This window comes from Gymnogyps californianus, chromosome 8 (assembly GCF_018139145.2).
Source record: "Gymnogyps californianus isolate 813 chromosome 8, ASM1813914v2, whole genome shotgun sequence".
NCBI lineage: Eukaryota > Metazoa > Chordata > Aves > Accipitriformes > Cathartidae > Gymnogyps > Gymnogyps californianus.
This window is the reverse complement of record NC_059478.1, coordinates 32,461,944-32,488,951: the sequence shown is the minus strand read 5'-3', so window position 1 is coordinate 32,488,951 and position 27,008 is coordinate 32,461,944. Positions and strand designations below refer to the sequence as shown.

The window sequence follows — 27,008 nt, the reverse complement described above, 5'->3', positions numbered from 1 at the left end:
TCTCTTTCTTCTCTGGACAATGCATGTTTTCTAATACAGAATTTACTAACATAAAAACAAAAAACCAAGATCTGACAGCAGAACACAGAAAATCATGAGCATCTCTTTGCTATATTAATGAGTAAATAAATTGAGAAACCTTTAGAACTACAGAGAGTTACAGAACCCATTTCTCTTCAGATATACAGCACTTCATTCCCCCCTCTCCAGATTTTTTTTTCCTATTATTCAGACTGAAGTTCAAGTTGAAGGGATGTCTGAAACACATCTTAGTGTTAACAATCAGTTTCTACTAAGTTGTAAACTAGGTCCGAGAAATAGGGTGTTAAATCTAAAAACATGCATCTGGAAATGCATGTGCTGAGTGTTGTATAGAAAACCTGAACACAGAGTTGGATGTTCATTTACATTAATGACACTACACAAAGCTCTTTCAGTTTAAGGCTAGCTAAAGTTCCATTAGCATTCCCTTTAAGATTCCTGATGTAATTACAGCTATGCACTGTGAAGATACTAAAAGTGGGAATTAGGCTTAAAATATTTTAAGCAGGAATTGTAAAAAATTGTAAAAGAGTTCAGCACTGCTGACAGGATTTTGAGACAGAGTTCAGGAATGCACTGATTTATTTTGCAATTGAATCATGATGGAGTTATTCTTACCTGACTACTGAAAGGAAAATACAAAGTTAAAGAGCCCAAAAAGGAGAAAGAAAAGTATGCATAGATTAAATGACAAAAGATATCCAACTCCAGAGAGGTAAGCATAAGACAACTGAAATTCTAAAGACCAACAAAACATTGGAAGGATACAAGGTCACTAAAAGGAAAATGAAGAGAGGAAAAGAAAGGAGGAAATTTGTTTTTCAGTGATTTATTACAGACTTTAACTCCTTAAAACTTCTGTACTGTCATGTAGAAAGTAAAAGGAACACCTACTCCAGTAGCTGTTGCTATCCCTTTTGCCAGTTTCAATCCTGGATCTCCACGATGCTTCTAAAACACTCCCTTCTTTCCCTGATTTACACTTCACATAAGCAAAACACCTACTATTTCTAGAGAAGCCCTTCACGCCAGGTAATTGTGGCCTTCCCTGCCAAGATTTCATGCAAAAGTTCTATTTAGTAGAGCTCACTCTCACCAAAAATGTTGCATCTGCAAGACTAGAATTACAGACAAGGAAGCAGAAGAAACTTGGAAAGAACAAGGGATAAAAAGAAAGCAAGCTTGATTGATGAACTGAACAAACACAGTTGGACTCTATGATCTTAAAGGTCTTTTCCAACCTAAATGATTTTATGATTCTAAATATGTGCTTCTTGCACAGGCAACACCACACATTTAGGTGTGCTGCACCTGACTAATAAATGCTTTAACCAACTGAAAGCTGCTATGAAATGTTCTGAGGTTTCTGCTCCTGTCAACTCAATTCAAATTAATTGCATATATTTATTATTATTGTTAATTACTGAGCAGTTTCCACATTGAAACCACTGCTGGAGAACCACTACTTGGGCCTATAGGATATTCAAACGACCACATCTACACTTCAGGGGTGCCTGCCAAGAACATTTTACTGGTTGTAACAACACTTGTTTCTCGTGCAGGCCCCGTTACTGCAGCCATGCTTGTATCCAAACCGCCTCCAGTTTCTGCTCACTTGCCGCTTGGGCAGCTCTCCCGCCCCTCAGAGCACCTGACAGGAGCCCCAACGCGCGGGCTGCTCACCCCCCCCCCCCCCGCCCGGGGCGGGGAGGCCGCCCACCCGCCCCGGCAGGCCCCATCCCGCCGCCGCAGAGCTGACGGCGCCGAGCGCGGCGGAGCGGCGGCCGCCTCCCCCGGCCTGCGGCCGTCGCCCCCGGCAACGGTGCGGGGGCCAACAGGTGCCCTCGTACCGCTCCCGCCCGCCGCCGTTCCGCGGGTCTGACAGGAAAAGTCCCTCTCCGCCGAGGGGGAGCCGCTCCTGCGGGAGCCCCCTCCCCGCCGCCGCCGCCGCCTCTGGAGACACCCTCGGGGGCAGCGAGGGCGCGCCACCGGCGGGCAGGGAGGAGGGCGGCGGTGCCGCGTGGTGCGCGGGTAGGAGGGATCTCCCCCCCCCCCCCCCTCCGCGCCAACTCACCCAGAGGATGAGGCTGTCACAGAGCAGGAGGTCCGCCGGCTTCGCCTCCATGGCGGCGCCCTCTCTCCCCCACCGGCCGCCCCCGCTCAGGGCGGCTGCGTAAGCACCCGCTGCACGGAGCGCGCTTACGCCCAGAACAACGCGCAGCCGACGTGACAGAACAGCCCAGCCCACCCCGCCCCGCCCGCGCCATTCCCAGCGGCGCCCACCTCCCCCCGGGGGGGGCGGGCGGGCAGGGAGGGGTGTTGTCAAGCCGTACACGTCAGCGCCCGCCCATGCCTTCAAACGCCGGGAGTGGCAGCGCGTGTGACCAGTCACAGGGGAGGGGGTGTAGCTGTTCGCGCCAATCACGGGGGGCACTCGTTAGGGGCGGGGCCGCGCCTCCCGGCGGTGGGTCCCCTCAGCGGTCCCAGCCGCCGCCTCTGCTCGGTGCCGCCTCCGGAACGGGGTGTGTGGGCACAGCGGGGACGTGTCACCTACCCCCGGGGTGAAGTGCGGGCCCGGGAGTCAGCGGGTACAGCCCCTGCCTTCCCTCCGCTGCCGCGAGCCCCGCACAGGAGGCGCCGCTCTGTCCCAACATGGCGGCCGCTGCCTCCTCCCGCCCTGGCGGCCCGGGCCGCGGCTGCCTTCTGGCTGTCACAGCCGCCGCCGTAGGCCGGGGACGGACGGTCCGTGGAGGTCACGGGGTGAAGAGCTGCTGGCATGGTTCAGACTTACCTGTGCCTAAGGTGTAGGTAGGTCAGTGTACCTGTACCAGCCACAAATGTTGCTTTCAGAGCTGGATACAGAATTGCTTAAAAAAATACCATTGTTAAATGAGGCAAAAATACCAGTTCCTTATTTTGGGGAGGCAAAGGATGGAAAGCGCTTAAGCACGAGGCTGATGAGTAACTGTTTAAACCCTTCTCCAGAAGGTGGGGCAATGTGCCCGCGTCCAACAGCGCAGGTGGGATTGAGAAGGGCTATGGCAGCTTTACCTCTTTTTAATTTATATTGTCCTTTTTTTTTCTCTCCTCAGCCTCAGAGGCTGTTATTAGTACTACCCAAAACCCACCAGACTCCAGTGTCTCACGGGTGGCAGTCTTCGCCCCGCCAGCGAGGGGGCTGAAGGAGGCCTGACAGCTCGAGGGGCACCGCTGAACTGCTCCTGCCCAGCAAGTCTTTCATCCACCTGGCAGTGCGCGGGGCACGCTGCCAAGTCTCCGCAGGCAGCCCGGTAATGACTGCCTGCGCAGTACGTCAAACACCGCCAGGCAGGCACCATGCACGTTCTTTTCATCTTGCGTATTTCACTACATGATATCTAAAATGTAGGAATACTTTTTCATTTGATCTTTTTTGTTTTGGAAAAAAACACGCCAAAACTCTTTCGCTTGCTTTCCTCTACTATATTTGTTTCATAGGAAAAACTTAGCTTATTTGATCAGATCTTGGGTATGTCTGGTTCAGGATCTTGTCTTCTGTAATACCCTGCCTCAGACACTCCAGAGAAAAGTCTAAGTACCTTACACTAAGAAGATGCAATGACTCTGTCCCTCTGCTGTTTCAGCACAAGCACATCAATAATTTTTCTCTCCAACAGCCTCTTTTACTAATTGATATAAGCCATTATTTTTTGTTAGCTGATTCTGTTTTATGAAGATTCTTACCTTGCCTGTTGTTACTGGAATGTGCAGGATGGCATTAAACACATCAGTGTTTAGGTCAGCCTAAGAGTGGACTAAATATCTTGAATAATAGCTGTTATAGGCATCGTATGCTCTTCTTTTTTGGCTATTCTACTTTAAGATACATGCTTTAATTTTCTGTTACTGATTCTACTTTGACTCACAGAGATTAAAATTGTGGTGGATGACCTGGACAGTATTTATATGACTATTTATTTCCCCTCATAGTGCTGTCCAGAATTGATAAAGGCTCGAGAGTGGACTTGGATTTCTAGAAACCCTTTGACTGTTTCGTTCACCAAAGGTTCTTGAAGAGAATTGGTTGCCATGGAAGATTATCAGAAATCCTTCTTAAAAATAGAATAAGGAATAAAAGGTTTTTACAGTAAAATCCCAGAGTTCTGTGCTAGGATTTGTACTGTTGAGCATGCTCCTTTTAGTTTTTTAATATTTTTGCTCTTTTATGATTTCTGCTAGCCTTTGTTAATTTTTCTTTTCCCCCTCTTCATTTGCTTACTGTTTCTCCTTTCTATAATTTTATGTCCTTTCCCTCCTCAGTGAGTGTCACATCCTAGCGTCTGTCACTTCCTACCAACCTTTACCCAGTTTCCTACAACCCATTTTGCAGAAACATATAAATCCGCATTTCAACTTCCTGATTTCATGTGCTCTTTCTCTGCAGATTCAACCTCTCACACACTGCTTTCTTTATACAGTTTCTACAGGCAACTCCTTTTTTCCTGAGTTTATGCTCCATAAGCCAGGGAGCAGCAAAAGCCAGCTGCTTTCCAGGGAACATGGAGCGAAGAGCGAGAACGCAGCCAGCAGGGCAGGGGCTTTACCAGCCCCATCCCACAGTATCCGAGGAAGGCAAGCAGGGCAGGTCTAGGGCATATTCAACCGTGAGTTCAGATGCTCAGGCAAGTTCATGGTGATGAGGCAAGTACAAGGTAAAGCCCGGAAGGCAACCTGCCGGTCAGGGTCAGGCCCAGCGAGGGTAACCAGAGTCGGGCACAGTCCCGTGATCGCCGGGCAGGTGCACAGTGACAAGGCAGTTCTGAGGTCAAGCTGGGAATTCAGGCCACAGGTCACAGTCCAGATCAGCAGAGTCCATGGCCAGGCACAGGCATGGCTGTGACTCAGCTGAAGGCCTGGGGCTGAGCTTAAATAGAGTGGCCCATGGGCAGAGAGCGTGGATGGAGGCACCAAGTGAGGCTGTTAAGGTCTATTCGTGCACTCGGGGCCCTGACAACATAGTCTGTTGCAGTGGGGTCATTTCCATACATGCAAAAAATACTGCAGAGAACAGTTTTCCACTAGAGGGCTAGTACCCCTGTTTCAGGGTTGCTCCTCATTCAAAAGCATCTAGAAATTGTTATTCATAAGGGGTGGCTATGCTGGAAAGGTGTTACAGAATGTCAATAGTGCAGGGAACTTGGCTGAGATCTGTGGGAGAGGCACTCATTTGAAAGATAAGGCAGGCTGTACAGGTTTGGTAATCTGGGATTATGTCAGAAGAGATCGGCTCACCCAGGCACTCCTGGCTGTTGCGTCCACGTCAAATGGCTGACTCCGAATGACTGAGTGCTCACCCAGATAAACCAGTATTAGCACACAGCAAGGATCTTTCTAAGGAACGTTACACTTAGGGCATACGAAATTCTACGGAGAACTACAATACAAATGTATGTGGAAATCTGTGCAGCTATTTTACATCTTTCAAGTTACAGTTACACAGGGGCACATCAGGAACACCACAGCACTGGCAAGCTGTGCTTAAGAGTTCAGCTGTGGGGCAGAAGAAATAGTAACAAAGGGAAGCTACGTAAGTTATGTAGAGTAAGGTAGTTTGTTTTATTTTTTAAGCCTGGTTGGAAATTTCTTCATGAGCTGCAGCTCACGTGACTGTCAGCAAATTCTGATTTTGTGCCAATCAAAGATTATGACTTATATTAACGTTCTAGAAACAGGGAAGACTAGCTCGGCATCTCACACCAGGACTGCGGTTCAATCTCCTGATGTCTAATGTCCGCTGTTACGACATTTTAAAGTCAGGTTACATTACTTCTCACAATAGGAACTTATTTAAAATGTGTTCACTCTTTTTGATAGTGCATCCTTTGCCTTCTTGACAAAGCATCTGACAATCTCTCAGTAAGAGTTGTCTGCCTTTCTTAACAAAAAAGAATGGCATTTGCTACAATAATTTAAATGGCTAGGCTGAAAAATAAAATCCTATTCCTCAGGGTTTTTTTTTTATTTTCAATGGGACTTACATTATTATATCCAGTAATATCAACAATATTTAGTTCAGACGTTACTCGGTGGCTTGCTCAAGAAAGCCACATATCCAGACACTTGAGTTTTCCTGTATCTTGTGTGGCAGATATACATGTCTCTTGTATTTGAAAAATATTCTTATTCTTGTTGGAAAATCCTAATTTACAGGACTGCATCTGAAAGGAATTTTCTAAGCACTTGGGAACAAAGACGTCAGAATGTAAAAATACCGAACAGTGACACTTGGTGGTTAGTTATGTAACTTGCACATTTCTTGCCATTAGAATACGAGATGAAAAATGATCTTCAGCTTTTCAGTCATATTTAGTAGCTTGACTGATATCATTAATGGAAGTCTGCACTTCCCGAGCATCTTTCAAAACCTTTAGAAGCATCAAATAAGCCTCATGATGTTCTGTGGTGCTGAGGCGTATTTGGATTTTTCAGATGCAGAAACTAGAAACTAACCAATTGCCAAAATGTGTGCAGTTGATTATTACACAATACAAACTGATTTAATACCTGCTGTATTCCCTGGGCCACACGTCCCTTCACATCCTGTCGTAATCTCTTACATCTTCCTGGCATATACACTCCCACTTCCTTTTGAATCAAGCTCTATGTGTATTGGAAGTTATTATATTTTCATGAAAAAGGCATTGACTATCTGTTTATTCTCCAAATGTGGCCAATTCAGAAGTTATTATAATCAAATAAAGATTATTCACCATAACTGAACACCTAAAAATCACAAAATATGAAGAAGAAAAACCACATCATGATTCTAATGTGAACTCATGTTATTTGACTGGCTGAAGATTACCAGTACCTTGCTGGTCTCACGCAGGTTTGTGTTTCCTGATTGCACAAGAGACGGACCAGGCTTCCAAAAACAGCAGGTCACTGGCAGTCAGCACTCAGTCTTGTGATTACTGCTGTACCCCCAGGGCCTGACAGCTCCTTAGAAAGTTACCCAAGAGACCTGTGTCAGCTCTAAGAGTCATACCAATCCCTTGCTTACTCCGTTTGGGTGTAAAAAGGGAGGGGAATGGCTTATTTCATTATTGCTTTCCAATCTCGCCATGAATTACATTTTACAAGAGTAGTAACTCCCAGAGCAGGGAGTGGTTGAGGTACAGAGAAAACCTTACCATGATCTCAAAAGGAGCTGTTTGGGCCCACAATACTGGCTTACTTCCTTACTTCTATCATCTGAGAAAAACAGCTTGAGGAGACGGAAAGAAAGGATAAAACCAGAAACAGTAAAAGGAGACAGTCCTGATGGCTGAAATACTACTGGGGTAGCTGACTGTTTCACAGTCTTTCTGGTCTATGCTCTTGTATAATTTTTGGTGAGGGCAGGAGGTACTGTTATTGCTGGTTTAGTTAAGAGGGGAGTAGGAAGATACAGGGTATATAGGGTATGTCTGTATTGCACAGTTAGCCAGCAAGATTGACTACTGTGCCGTGATGTGTTTGAAGGAGATCCCATTGCTTTTTCTCTGAAGATGCTCTACGGTACTTTCCAGGTCAATTATGCCCTGAGGGAAATGGGAGCAATGTCATGATGATGGATGTAAAATTTTTCATTATGTAACTGAAGTATCTATTTTGCAAAATACTCTGAAATATTTTGTCTGGCTGTTATAGGAGATGAAAGTCATTATAATCCATGCATTATCAGAATAGTAGGAATTCTGGATATTTTGTATATTAATTCTGAAAATTAATACCTTGTACGAGAGTATATTCATCGAAGGAGTCTTGTATTCAGGCTTTTCTGAAAGGTGGAAATATTTTCACATGGAATAAGCATCTTTCAAGTATTTTCACGTTAGATGGAAATACTTTCATCACTTGAGGCCCTTCTTGGAAGTCATTCAACTATGAGAACACTTGCTTTTAATAAAAGACTGCTTAAGCCAGTGGGATTCCTGGAATTCCTGAGCCATTTATGCTCTTCTTTACACTTTTCTTAGCACATCTTAACTCAATGAGCATTTTCTTTGATCCCCACAGACTTAATGGTGGTAAGAAATAGTCATCTCATTAAAACTATGAAGGCTTGGACTGGCATTTCTAGTCTGTTCTACAATGAATTTAGTTTTGCCTGGAGTAATTTCTGGGGTCCTTGGTTACAAACTTCCAGGTATAGTTATCTTAGCCCATGTGATACAGTGAGTGTGTAGAGTACAAATGCATCTACACCTGTTACACAGAATAATACTATTTAGTTTATTATAGTAGTTTCAGAAAAAAAAAGCAAGTACTTTTACACATATTAGTTAAGGTTTATCATACGTCAGTGAAGTAGGCATTGATAAACTGAAACAGAGGTTACTTTAACAATATCACTAACATGAGCTATGCAGATCACATTTTATTACAGAGAATACTAAATTGCAGTAGGACTCTATTGTTAATCTCATGTGTAAAACAAATAAACAAAACCTGGTAGGATCCCCGTAGACAGTTTTTTATCTTTTATTAGAGAAAGAAGAGAAGGGGAAAGGAGCTGACTGGACAGAGAGGCTGCTTGGACTTGATTTGAAGCAATTGTTAAGTTACTTGCCTTAGTACTCTTCAGAGCCACAGGCTCTGCAGAGATGTCGCTTCTTTTTAAATTATGTATGTGAGTGTTTCTGACCAGTCCACTGTCTAAATTCTCCTGGGGAAAGGAAATTCACTTTGCAGGGTCAAAAAGAAAAAGATAAGATAGACTATATGAGGACTACCTTACCTGGTCGCTCCTTAAAGAACTAGGAAAGATGAATGCGGAGAATGACGGATTATCTCTGCTTCAGCATAATGTAATTCTTGGGGGGGCGGGGGGGCGGAGTTGGGTAGCAAAAAGATGGGAATAATGCCACAGAGCCAAAAGTCGTGATATCTCATTAAATTCCATAAAAAGCAATACTGGAAACAAAGCAGGTTGGAGGTGGAGAACTAACTACCTCCATTTATAAAAAAGACTGTGACCAGATCTTTGTAATTGTACCTTTTGGCTTCATACAGCAGGAGAATAAATGGTTAACATCTTTAAGGAATGATCTGCCTCATTTATCTCAGGGAAACATCTCAGAATCAGGAACTTTTATGAACAGTGACTCGAGCAGGATAAAGTATTTACACCTCTACGACATCATTTTTCCTCAACAAGACCTCACTTTGTCACTGTAACCTTCCCTCCTAGCATGCTCTCTCGCTGCCTCGGTTGTTTCCCTAACATTTGTCAATCTCATATCTATGCTTTTCTGTTTCTGGCTTTTTGTTTACTTTCTCACATATATCTGCACTTCTATTTTAGTACTCCTATCTTTTTTTCAGTGAACAAGGTCACAACTGAAAGTGGGCTTTGGCAATTCCAGTATTAGCTAGCTGACATTAATTGACATCATGGAACTCTTTGCACTGTAATGGGGGCAGCTCCTGGCTTTACAAGTTCACATGTATTAAATTTCTCAGATACAATTTCAGTTGGTGCCCATAACAAAAAATTCAGTACTGGGACATGAACTATGTCAGAGACATATTTTTCACAAACAAATCCACTTTCAAATCCTGTTTCCACAGGTGCATTGAGAAGGCAGGGCAACGTTGTGACTTCCAAAGCACCGGTTTGGCAGGTGGTTTTGTGTCCCAACAAGACCGTTTGGTTTCTAGATTCTGATCCTGAGGATATCCTTGCACTTATTTAATTTTGTGCACCGAATACCTCCAGTTTTCACCACAGTCTGGGATTACTCCATGAGTAAGCTCATGAGCATGTTTTTTTCAGGATCAGGGAAATCACAAACTTATTTTCCAAAAAGAAGTAATGCCTTTAGACTGAGTCTGTGCCAGGGTACTGGTATGTAGTCTTGCACAGAGAAACTAATTCTGGTAATATCTCTAATCTGTCTAAACACAAAATAATTTTCAAAACTCTGTGTTTCATTGTACCTATTATATAGCATTATCTCATTCAGAAACATTATCATCGGTATAGAATATTCACTGAATAAAATGTTAATAACTTCATTATTTTTAAGTGGAAGATTAACAGCTAAGTTATTAAAGAGTATTCCTTTCTCAACATTTATAAGTTGGTGTGAGAAACTACTAAAAGACATGTTTTTAAATGGAGTATTTAATAGTATTCTGTAGTTGAAGAAGAAAAGTCTATGCTCAAAAATAGAAACACAAGGTGAAAATGTCATAGCTATCACTTGCTATTAAATAACACAGAAATGTCTAAACCCCAACCATAGCTAAACAGAGTAGGATAGCTATAGGTATGTAAAGCATAAGATGAATTGTTCTGGTGCTCGCTGCAACATTTATATATTAAATAAGCAAGTTAGCATGCGCCTGTCAAAATTGAGTTCAGATTTCCCATCATTTTTATATCAATGTCATTTTTCTTTTTTTTCTTTGAAAATAAGCTTCGATTTGCCTAAAAATTTTGAACACATTTTCTTTCATATTTTAAGGTTCTCTTGATGTAGCATATTCCAAAGAGTGAAAGCCAACTCCTACAGCAGGGGGGTCAAGCCTCTCTTTAACAGATTGCTCTCTCTAAGGAGTGCCAGGGAGGTTACAATTTTTTTTTTTTTTTGGCATTTCTAACAAAATTACATTTTGCACTTGGATCATTTTTTAAGATAAAAGTTATGATTGTCTGAATTTACTAGTCATTCATTTATGTTTCCATTTAAAGAGATTTCTCTCTTGCTTTCCTGATGCTCTTCACCAATAGCTGGTCAGACATGTTTTGCTCTTGCACAGGAACCAGCTTCACAGGGGTTCTGATAGCTTAGCTCCTCATCTTAGCAGAACCCAGTGAAGCCTGCCTATGTATCCAGCAGCCAGCAGCCATCACTCTTACATCCCAGGATGGAATTAGGTCACAGCTGGGACACACCGAGAGTGCATAATGCAAAACTCCATCTCAGCCCAAAACCCCCTCATTTGTGTCAAGTGCCGTTACATAGGCCCTGCTCCAAAACACTGCCAGGAAGTGTTATTTCACATCTTCGTACTTCTCAATCCCATCTTTATACTTCTCAGGCCCAATTTTTGGTTAGGTAGGCTTTTGTGGAGTAGAATAAGAAACTTTATTTGTAAAATTGGGAATTAATAATGCAATAATACGAGTGGTTGGCATGAACAGACCTGTTGGCTTTAACGGGACTATTCGACTATGCAGAATAACTCAGGCACGTAAGTGTTTGCCAGCTCAAACTCCAAAGCCAAAATGACAAGCTTATTATCAGTAAACAGTATTACTTGCACTATAGTTGTGCTTTAAGGGCTCAGCCAAAGATCTGGCACCAAATCTGTACCAACGTACAATTAGACAAAATGGATCCAGGATTGCAACTTCCAGGCATGTACTGGGACCAAAGAAGTTAGCAAGGCAATAGGAATGGCTGGCCTTGGGCAAACATGTTTTTACTGATTTAATGTATAGATTCACAGAAGTTTAAGAGGTTTTCTTGTGTCCATTATCTTTCTCAAAATATTCTGGAGCTATGTGAAGGGAACCTTGCTATTATTTGCCAGTCTTTCTCTGGCAAACAGGTATGGTCGAATTCAATGAGTTAAGCCTAATAAAATCTCAGTTTCCCAGTTAAAGACTGGGCGCTGAGTGAAAGTGCAAGAAGACTGCAGATTCCCTGCTGTCCTGCATCTAGCTGTGCCTGGGGGCGCGGGGAAGTGCTTTGAACTGTAATGGTAATGAGCAATAACAGGTTTAGAGTGACATAAAAAATGAAACCAAAATCCTGCTTATTGAAGCAATGCAGAATTTAGCATCCAGTTTCCAAGACTAGCGTGTCTGTTAGGTAAGGGCATAAGTGACTGCAAAAGAGCCACAGCACTATGCATACAGCCCCTGCCAAGCAGAAGGAAATCTTCTGGGCTCATTTCACCTTTACAAAATGTCTATAATCTTTTTGCTATTATTTAGTTAGAGGGGGTTTCACCTCTGTATTAAAACCATTCAAATCCTTTTTTGAGTTAGTACTAATCAAATGCTTGAGTTGCCTAGCTAAAATAGATTTAATGTGTTTAAACCAATTTTCCAGTGTATAAACATTCCTGTCTAAAAATCACAGGAATAACTGACATCTTTGTTAGCAGCCTTTATGAATTTAGCATGTTGAGCAGAGTAGCTGGGAGAAGGTTGGAGAGAAAGAGCTATGCTCAGATATTTGGGGAGTCCATCGAGGTGAAGCATGTTACTAGAACAGCCTGGAGAGGATGCTACTGCTTACACTGTGTCAGTTCTCTGGATAAAGAAACGGCTCCAGCTTCTGCATCTGTCAGTCTGGCACCTTTAATAAGTAATTAAATCACACTGTAGATTTGTATACATACTTGGATAAATAATAAATGACAGCTATCACACTGGCATGCGAGCACACATGCATACCCAGGGCAGGAAATCACATACAGTATTTCATTTGTTGCCAATTTATCTGTAACAAAGTGAGGAAGATGCCCTGGGGACTGGTGACTAACAAGGAGCATTGTTTATGCTACAAATCCCATCCGGTTGTTAGTCTTTGAAAAGTGCTTTGTTTAGCTTATCAGTGCTTCAGCAGGAATGCCAGGGGCATTATTTTTGTTCTAAGTGAATTTCTATTCCAATATTACTGACTCCTGCTCCACCTCTCCATAAGAGGTTATGTGTTACCTGAGGGCTGAAAATTAGGCATGTGCTTCAATGCCTTGTTGAATCAGGATCAGGATGGTTAACACTGCACAAAACCAAGCCCTTAACAGGTTTCCTTATTAATTTTGCTGCATTAAATTGGAGAACATCTTTACAGAAATCAAGCCTTTCTCAAGGACCATAGAGCACAACAAAGAATAAATACCCTGTGAAGTATATATGCCCATCAATTAAAATTATTTTAGCATGTTAGACCTTCTGCTTAAATTCTACACTTTACTTGATAATTGGACAATATTGTGTTACACAATCTCATTCTGCCATTATGCAATTCCAGAGTATCACAAGTGTCTGGCAAGTTTTAAGCCTGTTTCACAACAGTACTGATAAGCTGCTACTCTATCAGATGATCAAAATACCTGTCATGTGCCCTTAATCAAGTTAATATTTAAAAATAGTAATGCAATTTTTTAATTAGTTTCAGATATCTTTTCAATTGGGGGGAGAAGATTTATTTAGATGCTTTAGAAAGGGAGGGCTGTTGTTTTTTTCCCCAGGAGTCCTCTGCTTTTTTAGCAGATTTGCTTTATTGGAGGGGAAAAAAAAAACCCCACATGTTTCTTTCATAACCGTAATTTAGAAAACCTGACAGACCCTTGCCATTGGGCAACTAAGTTAATAATTGACAAAGACGCGTAGCTGGCCTTAATGAATGATTCCACACCAACACTGTCAGCTCGTGTAACTTACTCAGCTCCTCTCAAACGTTTCTGAAAAGAGGAATGGTAAGCCCAATTTATGTAGGTCTTCTGAACCACGGTAGGAAATGTTCATTAGAATGATTATGAATAAATAATTGAAGTATTTATTTATACTTTTAATCATTAGATTACTTTTGGAAAATTTGCATGAATCAATTCTTCCCTTTAAAATATGTCATATTTTTAATTTGCTTGTGATTAGGTTAAATATGTATCGTCAAATAATGAGCTGTCCAGTGTATCCTCCCTGATCTCCTTAATTGGGCTTGTAATTGAGACACGGAGCAGCTGCTCACCTATCAAAGGAATCTGACCAAGAGGTCGCACAGTATCATGCCTTCCTAACAAGTTTAAACCTCAAAGCAAGGTCTATTTTACTTCTAAATAATGGCACATGTTCATGGAAAAATGAATAAATGTTTGTTAGCACTTGAATCTGCTAAGTGCTTTTTAAACTTTAATTCCTTCTCTTCAAACATGCTGATGAGAATGGACTCATCACTGATGCTTTAAAGCTAAATTTCCTTGTGGTAAAACTGAAAGATGTTGTCAGCTGAGCTGTGTCACAGAGATAAAAGTTTATACCCAGGAGCTTCTGGCTTCATAATCAGCAATCTGATCACTTCTTCACACCTTTCTTTTGCATGCAAGTATTAAAAATGTATCAAACCTAGTGGCTGTGTTTTAGTACAATAGACTTGATTTTGCAGAGTTCTACTAGAATTATTTTCTGAAATGCTCAGCTTTCATTTCAAGCCAAAAGATGTGTCCAGATTTGAAAAGATCTCCTTTTTCTCAAAAATCTCCTTTTTCTCAAAAATCTGACTGGCACATAGGGAACTTCTGGGCTTGAACAGTTGCAAAGCCTGGCCCCTGATGAGGTACCTACACGCAGAATTCTTTTGCAAGTCTGACTCCAAAAGCAAGTAACACCTGTGGTGCTCACTGAGAAAGGAATATAAACATAAGGACCTGATTTTAGAAAAAATTAAAACTGTATTTAAAAATAAACATGTAAACTTGCCATGGCCTTTGCCAACCAGCAAATCTAAAATGTCACATGAAGCATCGTCATCCATTGCAACCCCCATAATCTTACTGTAAGTCTTCAAAAGCCATTTCTCTCATATATGAGCATGTATGTCACAGTACATTCAACTTACTATCTTCTTGCTAGGTTGTGAAGGTGGGGGGTTCATTTTCCCTCAGTACTTTTTAGATAGGGAATCACTTTACGTCCATGATCTAATTTAGGTGCGTGGTCTGGTGAAAACTGCCGATGGTGTCCAGTGGTGTGGTGATGAGGGTTTTCTCACTGGACACGGGGGTTGAATCTCTTTGGTCAGTGAAAGCACTCGGCCAGCATTCCCTATGTGGGTGAAGGCTTTCACCACTGAGAATTATTTAAAAGGTGACCAGTGCCACTGCTTGAAAATGCTGAGCCCTGCCCAGTTCTTTCAAAGAATACTCCTGTGCACTTGGAGAGGATGCTGGGTCCCCCAGCTTTACAACATGATGGGGCCTTCCTTGCAAATGGTGAGAAAAGAGACATAACCTATGTGTTTAATATTACTGTTGGCTAGTGGTAGGCATCTCCAGTACTTGGTCTGGGTGATTTAGGTATAATCCTTACATGTCTCAATCTCTCTCTGTGCCGCAGAAGGTGCTCGGGAATCTAACTCTGGACTAGGGAATTGATGGTGGGGGAGATACGCAAAAGAGAGGCATTGTGGCACTTGAAATTTGAGGTGGCAGAGTTTAAGGCTTTCTCTAGATCTTTGGATTCTAAGTCTGTTTTTCAGAATAATTTGCTTCTGAACTTTGGGGTTTGGTTTTGGTTGTGGGTTTTTTTTTCATTTCCTCCAAATGAAGTAAATTAACTTCTACTGGACTATACATTTTACTGTCCCATTCTGGCTGTAGCATGATTCCCAAGAACATGGGAATGTTTCTATGGGTTAGAAACACCAATATTTTAGGGTTTTTAAAGATGAATCTTAGACAAAAGCTAACATTAAGTGTTCAAAATAGTATTAAGAAAATTGTACTGAAAATCTTGACTTGGGTATCTTCATATAACACAATGGGAGTTCTGTGGTTGTAAAGTATGAGGAATTCTTCAGCTTCCCTCTGTCTCTTAGACTTGGGAACAGAAGCATTTCAAACCTCACCAGTATGAGCAGTATGAATCCTGAAGGAACTTCCAGACTTGATTTTCTGTGCTAACTTTGTGGCACTCCCTAATTTGCAGCTAATCAAGTTCCTAGAACGTGATGCTTCTGGTGACAAATGGTGCAAGTTTGCCCCACTTCTCCCATAGCAGAGATGTTTCTGGCAGAGGAGCCTAATTTCAGTATGCTGCCTAGAAAACTACTTCCATAGTCCCCTTTTTATTCATCAAAGCTGCTTTACAGTATCAGTATGGCGTTATCCAGGCCTGGGATTTTCAAAGGTGAGATAGGCACCAAGATCCAACTACAAGGCTATGAAATAGTAGCTTTTATGGGCACTCTCAAAGTTTCCAGCCTAAAATGTTAACAGGAATGACAATTTTAATTGTGCTGTGTAATTACATGTCGAACTACTGTACGAGAGGAAGCTCCTTAAAAAGCTGTCATTTTAGGCAAAGTCACACTAAATATTTTATTTTGTTAAGCCTGTTTAATGCCATCAAAAACTCAAAGCCTCGTGACACAAAATACTAACGGCCATAATCGCTACTTCAATCTCTAATTCAATCTGCTAGTTCAAACGTTCAAAGGCTGGCTCAAGATTTTGGAAGGGGTAAATGAGTTCTGGCAGACTTATAGCTATGTCAGATATCATCTGTCTTCTCCTTCTATCAGATCCAGCTGGGTGGTCCCCTTATAACCAGGATAAAGCCAACTCGAACACCATTTTGAGTGCTTGGACTCAATAAATCAGAAATTTGATTATGTGCGCATAATCTATTAAAAATAAATGAAAGATTTGGCATGTTTTTCCTAGCCTATCTACTCAGGACAAGACTAAGCCACTGATATCTTTGCTGAAGGTGACCCCAGGTCTCTTTCCCCCCCAAATGCTCTATTAATGTAAGAATGGCTATACCAGGTCAAGCCAGGGCCATCTTGCCCTCTCTGCAGCAATGGATGACTACAGAAGAATAAAGAAACATTAACGACGCTTCCTCAGAATACTCTTTCATTCTCTAGCGATTTATGGGTCAGGAACTTCCTCAGTCAGAGGTACTACCTTTGCATTTAATAGTACTTGATGCCCAGTACCTGTTGAACTCCAAAGTTTCTAGCAGCCATAAGAACGTCCACTGCTTAACTGTGAATGTAAAGAATTGCCCATTTTTTTTTCTGCTGAATCTGCCACCTGTTAGTCATACTGCAAGAGCTGGTCGAGTTTCCCACCTTGCTTCATTCAGTGAGAGAGAGATTACAATAAAAAATGCTGCTTCACGGTACTGGGTTTGAATGATTTTTCATCATCGTATACATGCACATATTCTTCACCTAGTGTCGTTAGTACAGGATCATTGCCTGGTTCTTTGCTCTAATTGATAGTCCTAACTCTGACTCAAATGCTCTGAGAGCAGAGCTTGAGCATTTTCAAAGTCTCAACAGGAACTTGCACTCAGCTGACGAGTTTCCAGCCCCTTCGCGTGGTAGCTTACCTCAGCAGCCAGAACTGGTATCATACGGCAGCACAGCAACATTCAATTTTCCTGTTTTCTGAACAGCACAAACTCTGTTTCTGCAGACTTGCTCATGTAAGTCAGCAGATGAGTCATCTGGAAAAAAACTATAATCATTTGTCCCCTAGGAGTCATATAGTAAGTTAATTATTGTACAACACATTCTAATACAAAATACACGAGCGATTTCGACTTCTTGAGGTTGCAAAGGGCAAGAAAGCTTTTCAAAATTTCCATCGGTTATGGTCTGGGAATGCTGGGTTTCCCTTGACTCAGTATCTATTGCATAATCAGAAACACATTTGGTTCCCTTTGTTGTGTGAGACAAAGCTAAAGAAATGTGTTATTACTTTGCAAAAATAAAGAGTAGATACCTAATCAGCTTATGTCATGTACGCAATGTGTATAAACACAACTGCTCTGGGGCAGTTCCTCAGCTGACGAAAACTATTAGAGCTTGTATCAGTTGAAATAATGCTCTTCTGAATCTGCAAATACCCCATCAGTACTGCACGGGAAGTCAAAATATAGGAATGTGATGTGCCATATGAATTTTAGGTAGCATTGTGTTAAAATCTGCTTGCCTGGCGTTCACCTGTCAGTGTACTGGACTTGGATCTGATCATTGTTGTGTTTTAGTTATTCGTACCCAGTCATCCCAGCTTTGTTGGGCTATTGCGTGGTTGTTACCTCAGCAGGAGACAATCCTATCAGTGCATAGAGAGGAAAATGTGAAAACAATGTAAATGCCTTCAGCATCTGAAGTTTTTCTGTTGAGAATCAGAAACAAATACATTTATAACTTCACAAACAGTAAAGGAGAAAGACTTTTTCCAGTAGTTATGGCACATTGTTTTAAAACCTCCAGTTCTTATTTACAGATCCTCATTACAGGAAGGAAAGACTGGTATTAAAGGTGCCGATTTAAAATCACGGATTTAGTGAACTCGTCATTTTAGACATGGCTCTGGCAAGAGACCCGGTTTCCTGAACACTCATTTGGCAGACCTACATGACGACCTCTCTCTTCTTTCTTGGAATTATTACATTAGAAAAATTAACTACTTCTTAGAAAAAAACTTTGTCTGTTGTCAAATGAGCTTAAATCTTCACAGTCACTCTGGATCTTCCAGTATTTGATATGCAAAATATAGACTCTATTCAATTTTCTCTTTATAAAATCTTATATAAATAGGTCAAATACTTGGAATTTTCTGAATTGATCATGTAGACAGGTGCCAATCAGGTATCTGAAAAACAAATAAGCAATCCAAATTGGGCAACAAGGGACAGCAAGCATACAGTAATGCTGTACTCCCAAAGTACGCCATCATCTCATCTGAATGCCTTCAGTAATGGAAAAATAATGCCCATTCCATATAATGCTGGACCTCTGTGGTCATTAAGAAACATGTGAAGTTCATCATTTTTTGATCAAAATACAAAATAAAACTGTAATTGATGCCATCTCCTGTTGAGCCTCGCTAAACATGCACAGGCAGTGGAGGACAGACAATAACCTTCAAGACTCTGCCTTAAAGTGAAGGAACTTCCTTGGAAGCTCCCTCCCAGTTTCAGAAGTGCCCCTCTGGTTCTGGGACTGATAGAAAGGTTGAAATAACTTTCTCTCGAGAAAGGACGGACACTAACCACACTGTTATTACATTTTCTTCAAAGACTGATCTCATTGTGGTTATGGCAATCGAACATACGATCAAATGTAAGTTTCTCCATGGTGTGCTAAGACGAAGCAGGCAGGTCCAGCATCCATTACAGACTAGCTAATACGTCATTATAAAGGTAGCAAAAACTTTCGATGTGGTAAGGAATCAATATCAAGTAAGAACGGCTATTTTATCTCTCACTCTATCAAACAATCCTGGCATAGATGAATATACTGCCAAAGAGACTTTTACTGCTTACAGGCAATGATTTAGGAGCCAAGACTGGAAGACCAACGTACATCCTTCAGCCTTTCCCCTCCAGGAATATGATAATACACTTTGGATTTCAAAATGCCTCTTAGCATTTCAGAGGCTTACAGAATTCTAATCTTCCCGCTCTAAAAACAAAGCTCAATATTATTCTTAATTATAGACTTTGCTAAGCAAAGGAAGGATTGTTTGGAAGCAACCTTTTTACTTAAATACAGGAGTCTTTTTGTTACATAGCCTATGGTACACGCTAAGGATACCATTCTGCCACCCAAGGAAGGCAGAGAACGCACCGGGTTTTATTTCAGTACATTTGAGTGACAGACATGACTACAAAGGAGGAGGAAAAAGACCCAAAAGCTACTGAGGCAGACTTCGGGTGCTGTCTGACTAATAATGACAGCTAGACAAGCCGGTGGGGCAAACTCGACTGGCTTTCAAAACAGAAATATTACCCAGTGGTGTGTGGATCTATCACTGGAAGCAGAAACGTGGCATCATGATCTTACCTCTGACACCGGCCCTTTCTGTAGGATTACACAAAGCACTTCATTTCTTTGTGCCTAATTTTCATTATCTGCTGAGGTAACGATTAGTTATGCGTGACATCTATACTTAGTTTCTGTGACTCTCTGCTAATCATAGTAAATTATTATTAATGAACTGAATATGTCAATCAAAATACTAATTTATTGAAGACTCTGTACTACTTCTCTTCCAGGAATCACTCCAAATTTGGCAACCTAGTAATCACAGTGACTTCAGCTGCCCCATCTGTCTCCAGACAGCTACTCTCCCAGTAGAAACCAACTGTGGACATTTATTCTGTGGTAAGTTTTCTGGATTGACAGCACAGTGCATACACAGGCTACTAAAAGCACTCTTCTTACAGAAATCTCAAGTCCTATGTAAGAACCAGGACCAAGCCCTTCTCCCTGGAATTCGTGTAAGTGCTCTCACTAGAAGCAGGAGATGTTCCATCTTTATATGCCCCCCAAAAATCAGTAGCAGTATTTTTATTTGCTCATTGCTTTCACATCTACAAGGTGCCACTTCTGAAATGCCCAAGAAGTCTTAAGACGACAAGAAGTAACAGATCATCTCACAGGATACTGTTAAATTACAACACAAACTCATGGAATGGGTAAAGGGCACCAGAAAATCACACAATTTGTATTCAACTGTGGAAAAAACCCTGTTATAAAAACCAACAGTCTAATAATCATACAGTTTGTCACTGTAAAAGCTCAAGATGTAACAAACATGAAGTCTTATCTTCAAGCATGAACTCACTTCTGGGAAGACAGCTTGTCTTTTTAATCAACAGCATAAAAATCCAGCTATCCCATAAAATTAATTCTGATTGTGTTTAGACCGGTGAAAATCAGGAGAAAGACACACTGGGCTGAGGTCTGATTCTGTTCCACAGACTTGCTTCCATGTGAAACACTGGCCTAAAATAAAGCAGAAGTGACCTAGCGCAAGAAGGCGTAATTACACTGGTTTGTAGTCCTGTAAAAGCTTTCTAAAGAAACAAACAAATTAGTGGAAGTTACATATTAAACAATTAAAAAAGTGAGTTTCTAGTCATGTATAAACCTTCTTTTAATCTGTTGATTGTTTTTTAAGTAAATCTGTGTGGTCATACAGGGGAAAAATGTTCAAAGACATCTCATCACGATGCACGCTCAGTAACTGTTTATTCCAGTCCAGGATCTGTCTTAGCAGGAAAGGGACAGATCCAGATTGAGAGGGTCCTTCTGTTGAGGCTGCCCGTGGTGTGGTCTCCTGTCCTCCCCCAGTGCATCTACAGTCACTGGATAATCTAAGTAAAACCATAATTCTCTAGATAAATGTGTCTGCTAAATGCCGCCTTTGAGGCTGCTAAACCATATGGTTAGGATTACGAAATTTAAATATTTTTTCAAAGGGAGTACGAGGATGAAGCATAGAATAGCGGAGGGAGTTAGGTTCCTAACTGCATTTATAAAGGGGATTTCAGGATTTTTAAGGCCCACATTCTGCACCACTAGAGCCCGCGTGAGCTTTGCACCTGCTTTGAAAGGCAGCAGGATAAGGCCGCCAGCATGCTTGGACTGCACATCGTTTCTCTCAGACCTCTGAGACATATCGTCCAGTGAATTTACAGGTGAAGTTTACAACCTGGCTGCCCCAGCTGCTGATCGGGTTCCTTGCTGACTGCTGGCATCCCCACAGCCGGGCTGGCAGAAGAGAACTGGAGTTCATGATCTGATGGGGCTGAAACTGCCCAGGAAGGTACTTCAGGGCTACTGTGCGGCACGAGATCAGTAAGCTCTGGCAGAGGGGCAGGCAGGCGGCTGGAGGCAGTACTGTCTGATACTGCGACAGCAAGACACATCAGAAGACACTGGTCGGAACCACAAAGCTCCTTTCTACTGCTCTGGCGTTTTACAGAGACCTTAAAGCAAGTGCAAGTGATATTTACAAGCCATTTACACTTTTTTCACTATGTAAGAGTGTTATAAAAAGACCCAAGCATAAATGAGAACAAGGGGCTGTGTTGTTAATGCTGGTGCAATAAAAGCACGTTTTTATCTTTAGGAAGTGTCATTTTTCTCTAGATTGAAATGATGCTCACACAGCACAACTCCTCATCACCACTGCCGCTACCTCCATCCTCTGAAACCACAACAAATCAGTGGATCACCAACAGGTAGGGACACTTCGTAGGGCTCACCTACCTCTTGAGTGACACCATTTAATACTTTAGGTTGTTTCATGTTTTTATAACACTGTTTTATAACATACAGGAAAAGGATACTTTGAATATAACTCACTCCAGGACAAACAGTAAGCATATGGCCTCAAAACGTGTTTCAAATAATGTCACAGTAGTTATAGTTTCAAGTACAAAGATAGACATAACAACAAAGATCATCAATTTTCCTCTTTCTCTGGCCTGGTTAATTTTCCCTTTTCCATCTGTGAACATGACATAATGATACGGACTTCGTTTTTATTTTGAGATCTGCAGAGAAGTACCATATACAAACTTGGTATATATTGTTATCGTTAGCTGTATATATTTAGCTAGGCTTTACTTTCCTCAAGTACATCATCATTTACACTCTGAAGCACTGATTGCAGTGCAATGCATTATATATGTTATGACTATGTTTATATAGTAGAAGCGGCCTCTGCAACATGTCTGGTTTTCATGTCTTAAACCAATAAAACTTTACATTGGGCTTATCAAAACCATTCTGCGTAGATCTAAGTCTGTTGTGACTGAAATCAGTAATAAAACTTCTCTTGATGCCCTGTGGAACAGAGCTAAGGCAATGCTGAGCTCTCTTAATAAATTCCGCTCTGGTAAAAGTTTTATTTAAAAAACGTGGTCAACCCAGAGCTTTTAAAGAAGATTAATGTGGACTTATAAAAAATGTCTGATTTTATTATTAGTAGTAATTCATACAGTTTGTCCTGAAGTTTTCCTTTTCAGCTTCAGTTTGAACCATATGTTCAGGAAGTTCAACTGAAAAGCGATCCTTGAGCACTATTATTTTTTTCTAATTAACAATAACCGCAGAGGTATTTTAGAGAAACCTACAGACTCCCTCAGAAGGTTGTGTAGCAGGCTAGATTAAACCAGGGTTTTGTCTATTTTATGAAAAATGCACCGAAGCACAAATAGGTCAACTTCAGAGGAGTCCTGCCATTCCTGTTCTACTAAACAAAGGATTCTGCACGCAGCAAATATTAATTTCCACAGCGTTCTTTTTTGAGAGCCCTTGAAGGACTACGGGATCCATCAGTGCCCCCTTGTCATCACTGGGCCTGAGCACAGGCACAGCAGTACAGCTGCGTGGATCAAGCTACAGGATCTGGACCCAGTGGGTCAAAGCGGTTCCTGAAGTCAGGGGTGATGTCTGTCAAATGCAGAAGTTCAAGCGAAAGCTGGAAGCTGGCTGCCAGACTGAGTTTACACAGACCGCGTGGGGATTTAGCTATAAACACAGCCATGTGCCCAGCCAACTGGTCTCTATACGCAAACAAAATAGAAGAGTCATAAAGAAAAACCCTGCACTCAAATGAAAACAAAAGTAAAAAGCACAAGTCGGAGCGAGGTTCATAAAAAATATCTTTGGGCCAAGTTTAACATCCCTAATCCTAGTATATAAGATGTAACGGATAGCATCATGAACATTTTTATACTTGATTTCAAACACAGTTTCTCCAATATTCCCCTTTTCAGTGACAACAGACAAAGTCAGTCTGGGTGCAGAAAAACCCTGCGCTGAGGGCTCCTGAAGACTTCTTGTTATAATGCTGCTTACAAGAAACTACTTGCTGGTTATTTTTAAGAACAAAGAGCATTGTTCAATTCAATAAAACAATGCCATCAAAATGGCAGCGCAGCGTTCTGCTTCTGTTTTCGCTGGGGTCCTTGTCAAATTTGATCAGTTTAAATGTTGAGAGATTTTTTTTTTTCCCCTGACCTGTCACACTGCACACTGCGCCCGGGAGCTGAAAGTCAAGCTGTGCTGCTTCTGATTAGATGCTATTTATGCTTTGCTGGTTTTGCTGTCAGTGCCAGCACTGACATTCACGTATGTCAACCACTGCTGTCAGTTACATGTGCAGTCTAATCTTACTGTCCTCAGACTCTGCCCTCTTTCACACCTGAGCCCTTACTATGTTGCATTTCGAAATTTGTTAGCAGTTGTCTGGGTAAGAAGAATCAAAAAGAATGCAGCAACTCGCTCTTCCAGAGCTACGCACTTCCAGAAGGGTAACAGAGTTGAAATATAGTAAAGGGGGAGCGGGGCGGGGAGCAGACAGACAAAATAGCCCCATGTATGACACTTCATCAGCAAGCTACACGGTGTGCCACCAGGACTCTGCGCCACCGGGCTGGCTCTTGGCTGTGCACGTTGGTTTCTTTGGGATAACTGGCCCTCGTCATCCTTAAAAGCCATCCTAGCTCTGGAGGAACTCCGCCTTTACGCAGCTGCACTGCTTTTGTCCGCAGCAGCCAGCGCTGCGCTCTGAAGGGTGCCTGTACTCCTGAGTGCTTCAACCACAGTCAGGGGAGCTTCAAGAATAAGATGCTATCCCCAGGAAAAGAAACTGAATCAAAGTCTCCCTTAGGAGGTCCATGCATCTCTGTGTATACCAGTGTAGAAGAGCTAAGGCTCCATTTTTTGCACAGTCACTTTGCAGAGTAAATCACATATTAAAATGAAAGCGAAGAATTACATTCATTTTTACAGTTCGTTGTAGAAAGAGGGTTTGTTAATTCTGATAACTTCCTTGTAAACATTAAATATCCTCAAATATATTTCATGCATCTTCATTTCTTTTTTTTTTTTTTTTTGGTAGGTTCCTGTCTGATCACATACTGGAAACATAGTCCCTGGTTAGCAGCAATAACCTGCCCTCTCTGCAGACAAAAGGTAAGACTTACCTCCATCTGCATTATGATACAGACAAAATTACAAGCTTGAGCTCTTAGGATCAACTTTATTTATCCTCTAATTTTCCGTAGCATTTCAAAACCCACTTAGACTTCAGTGACCCTGCAGCCATTCGCATTTATCATTTGACACGTCACATCGGGCAACTGTGCGAAATATTCAACAGGCCTCCAGCGTTTTACTTTTGTATGGTTTATTGAATCTCTGGGATAACATTCCATAAAAAGCAATACGGAAGTTCCTAATCTCCTCTGACCCCGGTCAGAGGCTGCCTGTTGTACTGGAAGGCTGGATGCAGGTTGTAAAAGGAAAATCTTCTTGCTGTTGTGGAACTGCCGGAGCTGGACAAAGGTCCAGCTGCGAGAGACTATGGAGAGACACGTACTACAGAACGCTGTCCTTTATACAGGAGATTAAAATACACCGTGCTAATGCCGATCTTCTTTTCTTATGAAGGTGGTTCTTCCGGATAACGTCTCTTGTGAAAAGCAACAAGATAAGCCAAGTAAACAAATTGTACATGACATTAGAGATTACAACAAGCGTTTCTCAGGGCAACCTCGACCCGTAAGTAGTTATGAATCTACATTTACCTAGTTATGGAGGACTGAAAGAGACCCAGCAATGAAAACTAGTTTGTATCATTATGTGAATTGCCTTTCCATGCACTTATTGGCAGTACCATAGTGGAAGTGTTACCATCCACTGCTGGGTCCAGCACCTTCTAGTAAAGGTGCTTCTCGGAGTTCCTAGCTCAGAGGAGCTGCTCCTTCTGCAGTCATCCTGGCAGGCAGGCGAAAGCAGGGTGAGATGAAACACAGGAAGCAAAACAGAACTAGAGATGGTCAGGCTGGAATTTTCAAGTATGAACTCAGATTTGAACTCCAGGATTTTAACTTGCCTCTAAAATTTCAAATCAGATTCCAGCTTAGAAAGCAGCTGTTTTTTTCCCCAGGCATTGCCAAATTCGAACAGTCCACACTGGCTCTGCACTTTCTTAAAGCTGGAATCCCAGCTGGTACAGCGACATGACAGGCAGTAGAAATGATGTGAAAGATGAGGGCTGAAGGCACAAGCGAGGCCCGTTCTTGACAGGGTGTAGAATACCACCGAAGGAAATCTTCCTCTCCTGTCACATCCCGGCAGGGGACCTGAAAGGACTGTGGAGTCTGTTTCAACCTACGGACTAAACTAAGCACTGTGGAGGAGAACATTATTTTTCAACCCAACAAGCTAGCATTATTGAAGAGAAATAATCACTCAGTCCTATGGTTCCTGTCCACACCGAGGCGAGACTTCAGGCCTCATTTTCAAGCATCCATAGCTTACACTTGATGCCAGATTTTAAAGACAGGCATATACTCAGTGCAGCCATTAAGGTCCAGTTTCCAAAAGGATTCAATGTCAAGCGTAATACTTTCTTTTCAAAGTGCTGGGGGAGCAGGGATTCCTTTTAGAAGTGTGCCTCTAGATACTGCAAAATACCTGAACGGCGTAGGTGGATTTGGACAGCACAGAAAGCTGCTGCATTCAAGAGATTTGAATCTCAAAGTGCTTAAGAGACACATTGAATTGAAAGAACTGCATGCATCAGAATGCAAAATAGCGTAACTCATCTGAATATTTAGTTTGCAGATTACCTTTATGACATGCCGCTATTCCTGACTCTTACCTTGCGAGGAATCTTCACCTGGGGTGGTCTCGTATGGATTTTTTTCCTAAGAGTTGCTGTTTGCTCCTTTGGAACGATCATATGCTTGTCTTCTCCATTTGACACGAAGCCTGGGCCTCTCTGTAGGACGCTTGGAACAGCTGATGACATGGTGGTTGTTTCCCTTCTTTTAATTTGCATGATAAACATTTGTCAGCAAATTGCATCTAATGGGGTAAATATGGCAAGGTCTGCAGCTCAGAGCATGCTGTCAGAGTCCTGACTGACTCAAACTTGGATTCCTTGGTCAAACTTCACCAAGCGATGACAGGCTTCTCTTTGATTTGGGGCAGCGTATGATGGATTTGTCATTCTGCTGCTGACAAAGGCTGAAGCAGGACTCGGCAATACTTGGCATGGCCAAGTGATTCGATGTGCAAGCGCTCAGGCGGCTAGTTTTACACTGTGTACTTGCTAGACTCTTTCATGCTGCATTTTTCTGTAACTTATCTTCATACAAAGTGCCTGAATTGAAAATGCCTGAAGCTATGAACAGAGCTTAAAATTACAATGCCAATCAACTTGCAGTTGAAGAGTTTTAGAACTCTTGAGCTTTAACATTTTACATCTTGGCTCAGTTTGAATAAAATTTTTATTTGAGAACTTAGCAAACTGTACAATTTACTAAGTCTCATGTAACACAAGGAATGTTAGATAGTATCACCACAAAATCTTGTATCAGTGCTTTGTGTTATCACAGCTGATTACACATCCACTGGAACACAGATTTTTTACAG

General features: G+C 41.9%; 2 protein-coding genes across 2 annotated transcripts in view; one reads left to right on the top strand and one right to left on the bottom strand.

Annotated features, from left to right (window-relative positions):
* Nucleotides 1-2,167, bottom strand: part of HOOK1 (hook microtubule tethering protein 1) — a 29,587-nt gene extending 27,420 nt beyond the window's left edge. The window contains exon 1 of the mRNA XM_050900808.1: nt 2,117-2,167. Within this exon, the coding sequence (XP_050756765.1) occupies nt 2,117-2,167 (51 nt within the window). The remainder of the gene's footprint in view (nt 1-2,116) is intronic.
* Nucleotides 2,168-2,999: 832 nt separating this feature from the next.
* LOC127019140 (E3 ubiquitin-protein ligase RNF170-like) lies at nt 3,000-26,503 on the top strand. The gene is made up of 7 exons (XM_050901070.1): nt 3,000-3,062; nt 4,500-4,640; nt 5,605-5,622; nt 19,823-19,931; nt 24,466-24,539; nt 25,017-25,127; nt 26,189-26,503. Exons 1-7 carry the CDS (start codon nt 3,000-3,002, stop codon nt 26,492-26,494), a joined length of 822 nt encoding a protein of 273 aa, XP_050757027.1. The 3' UTR covers nt 26,495-26,503.
* Nucleotides 26,504-27,008: the final 505 nt, after the last annotated feature.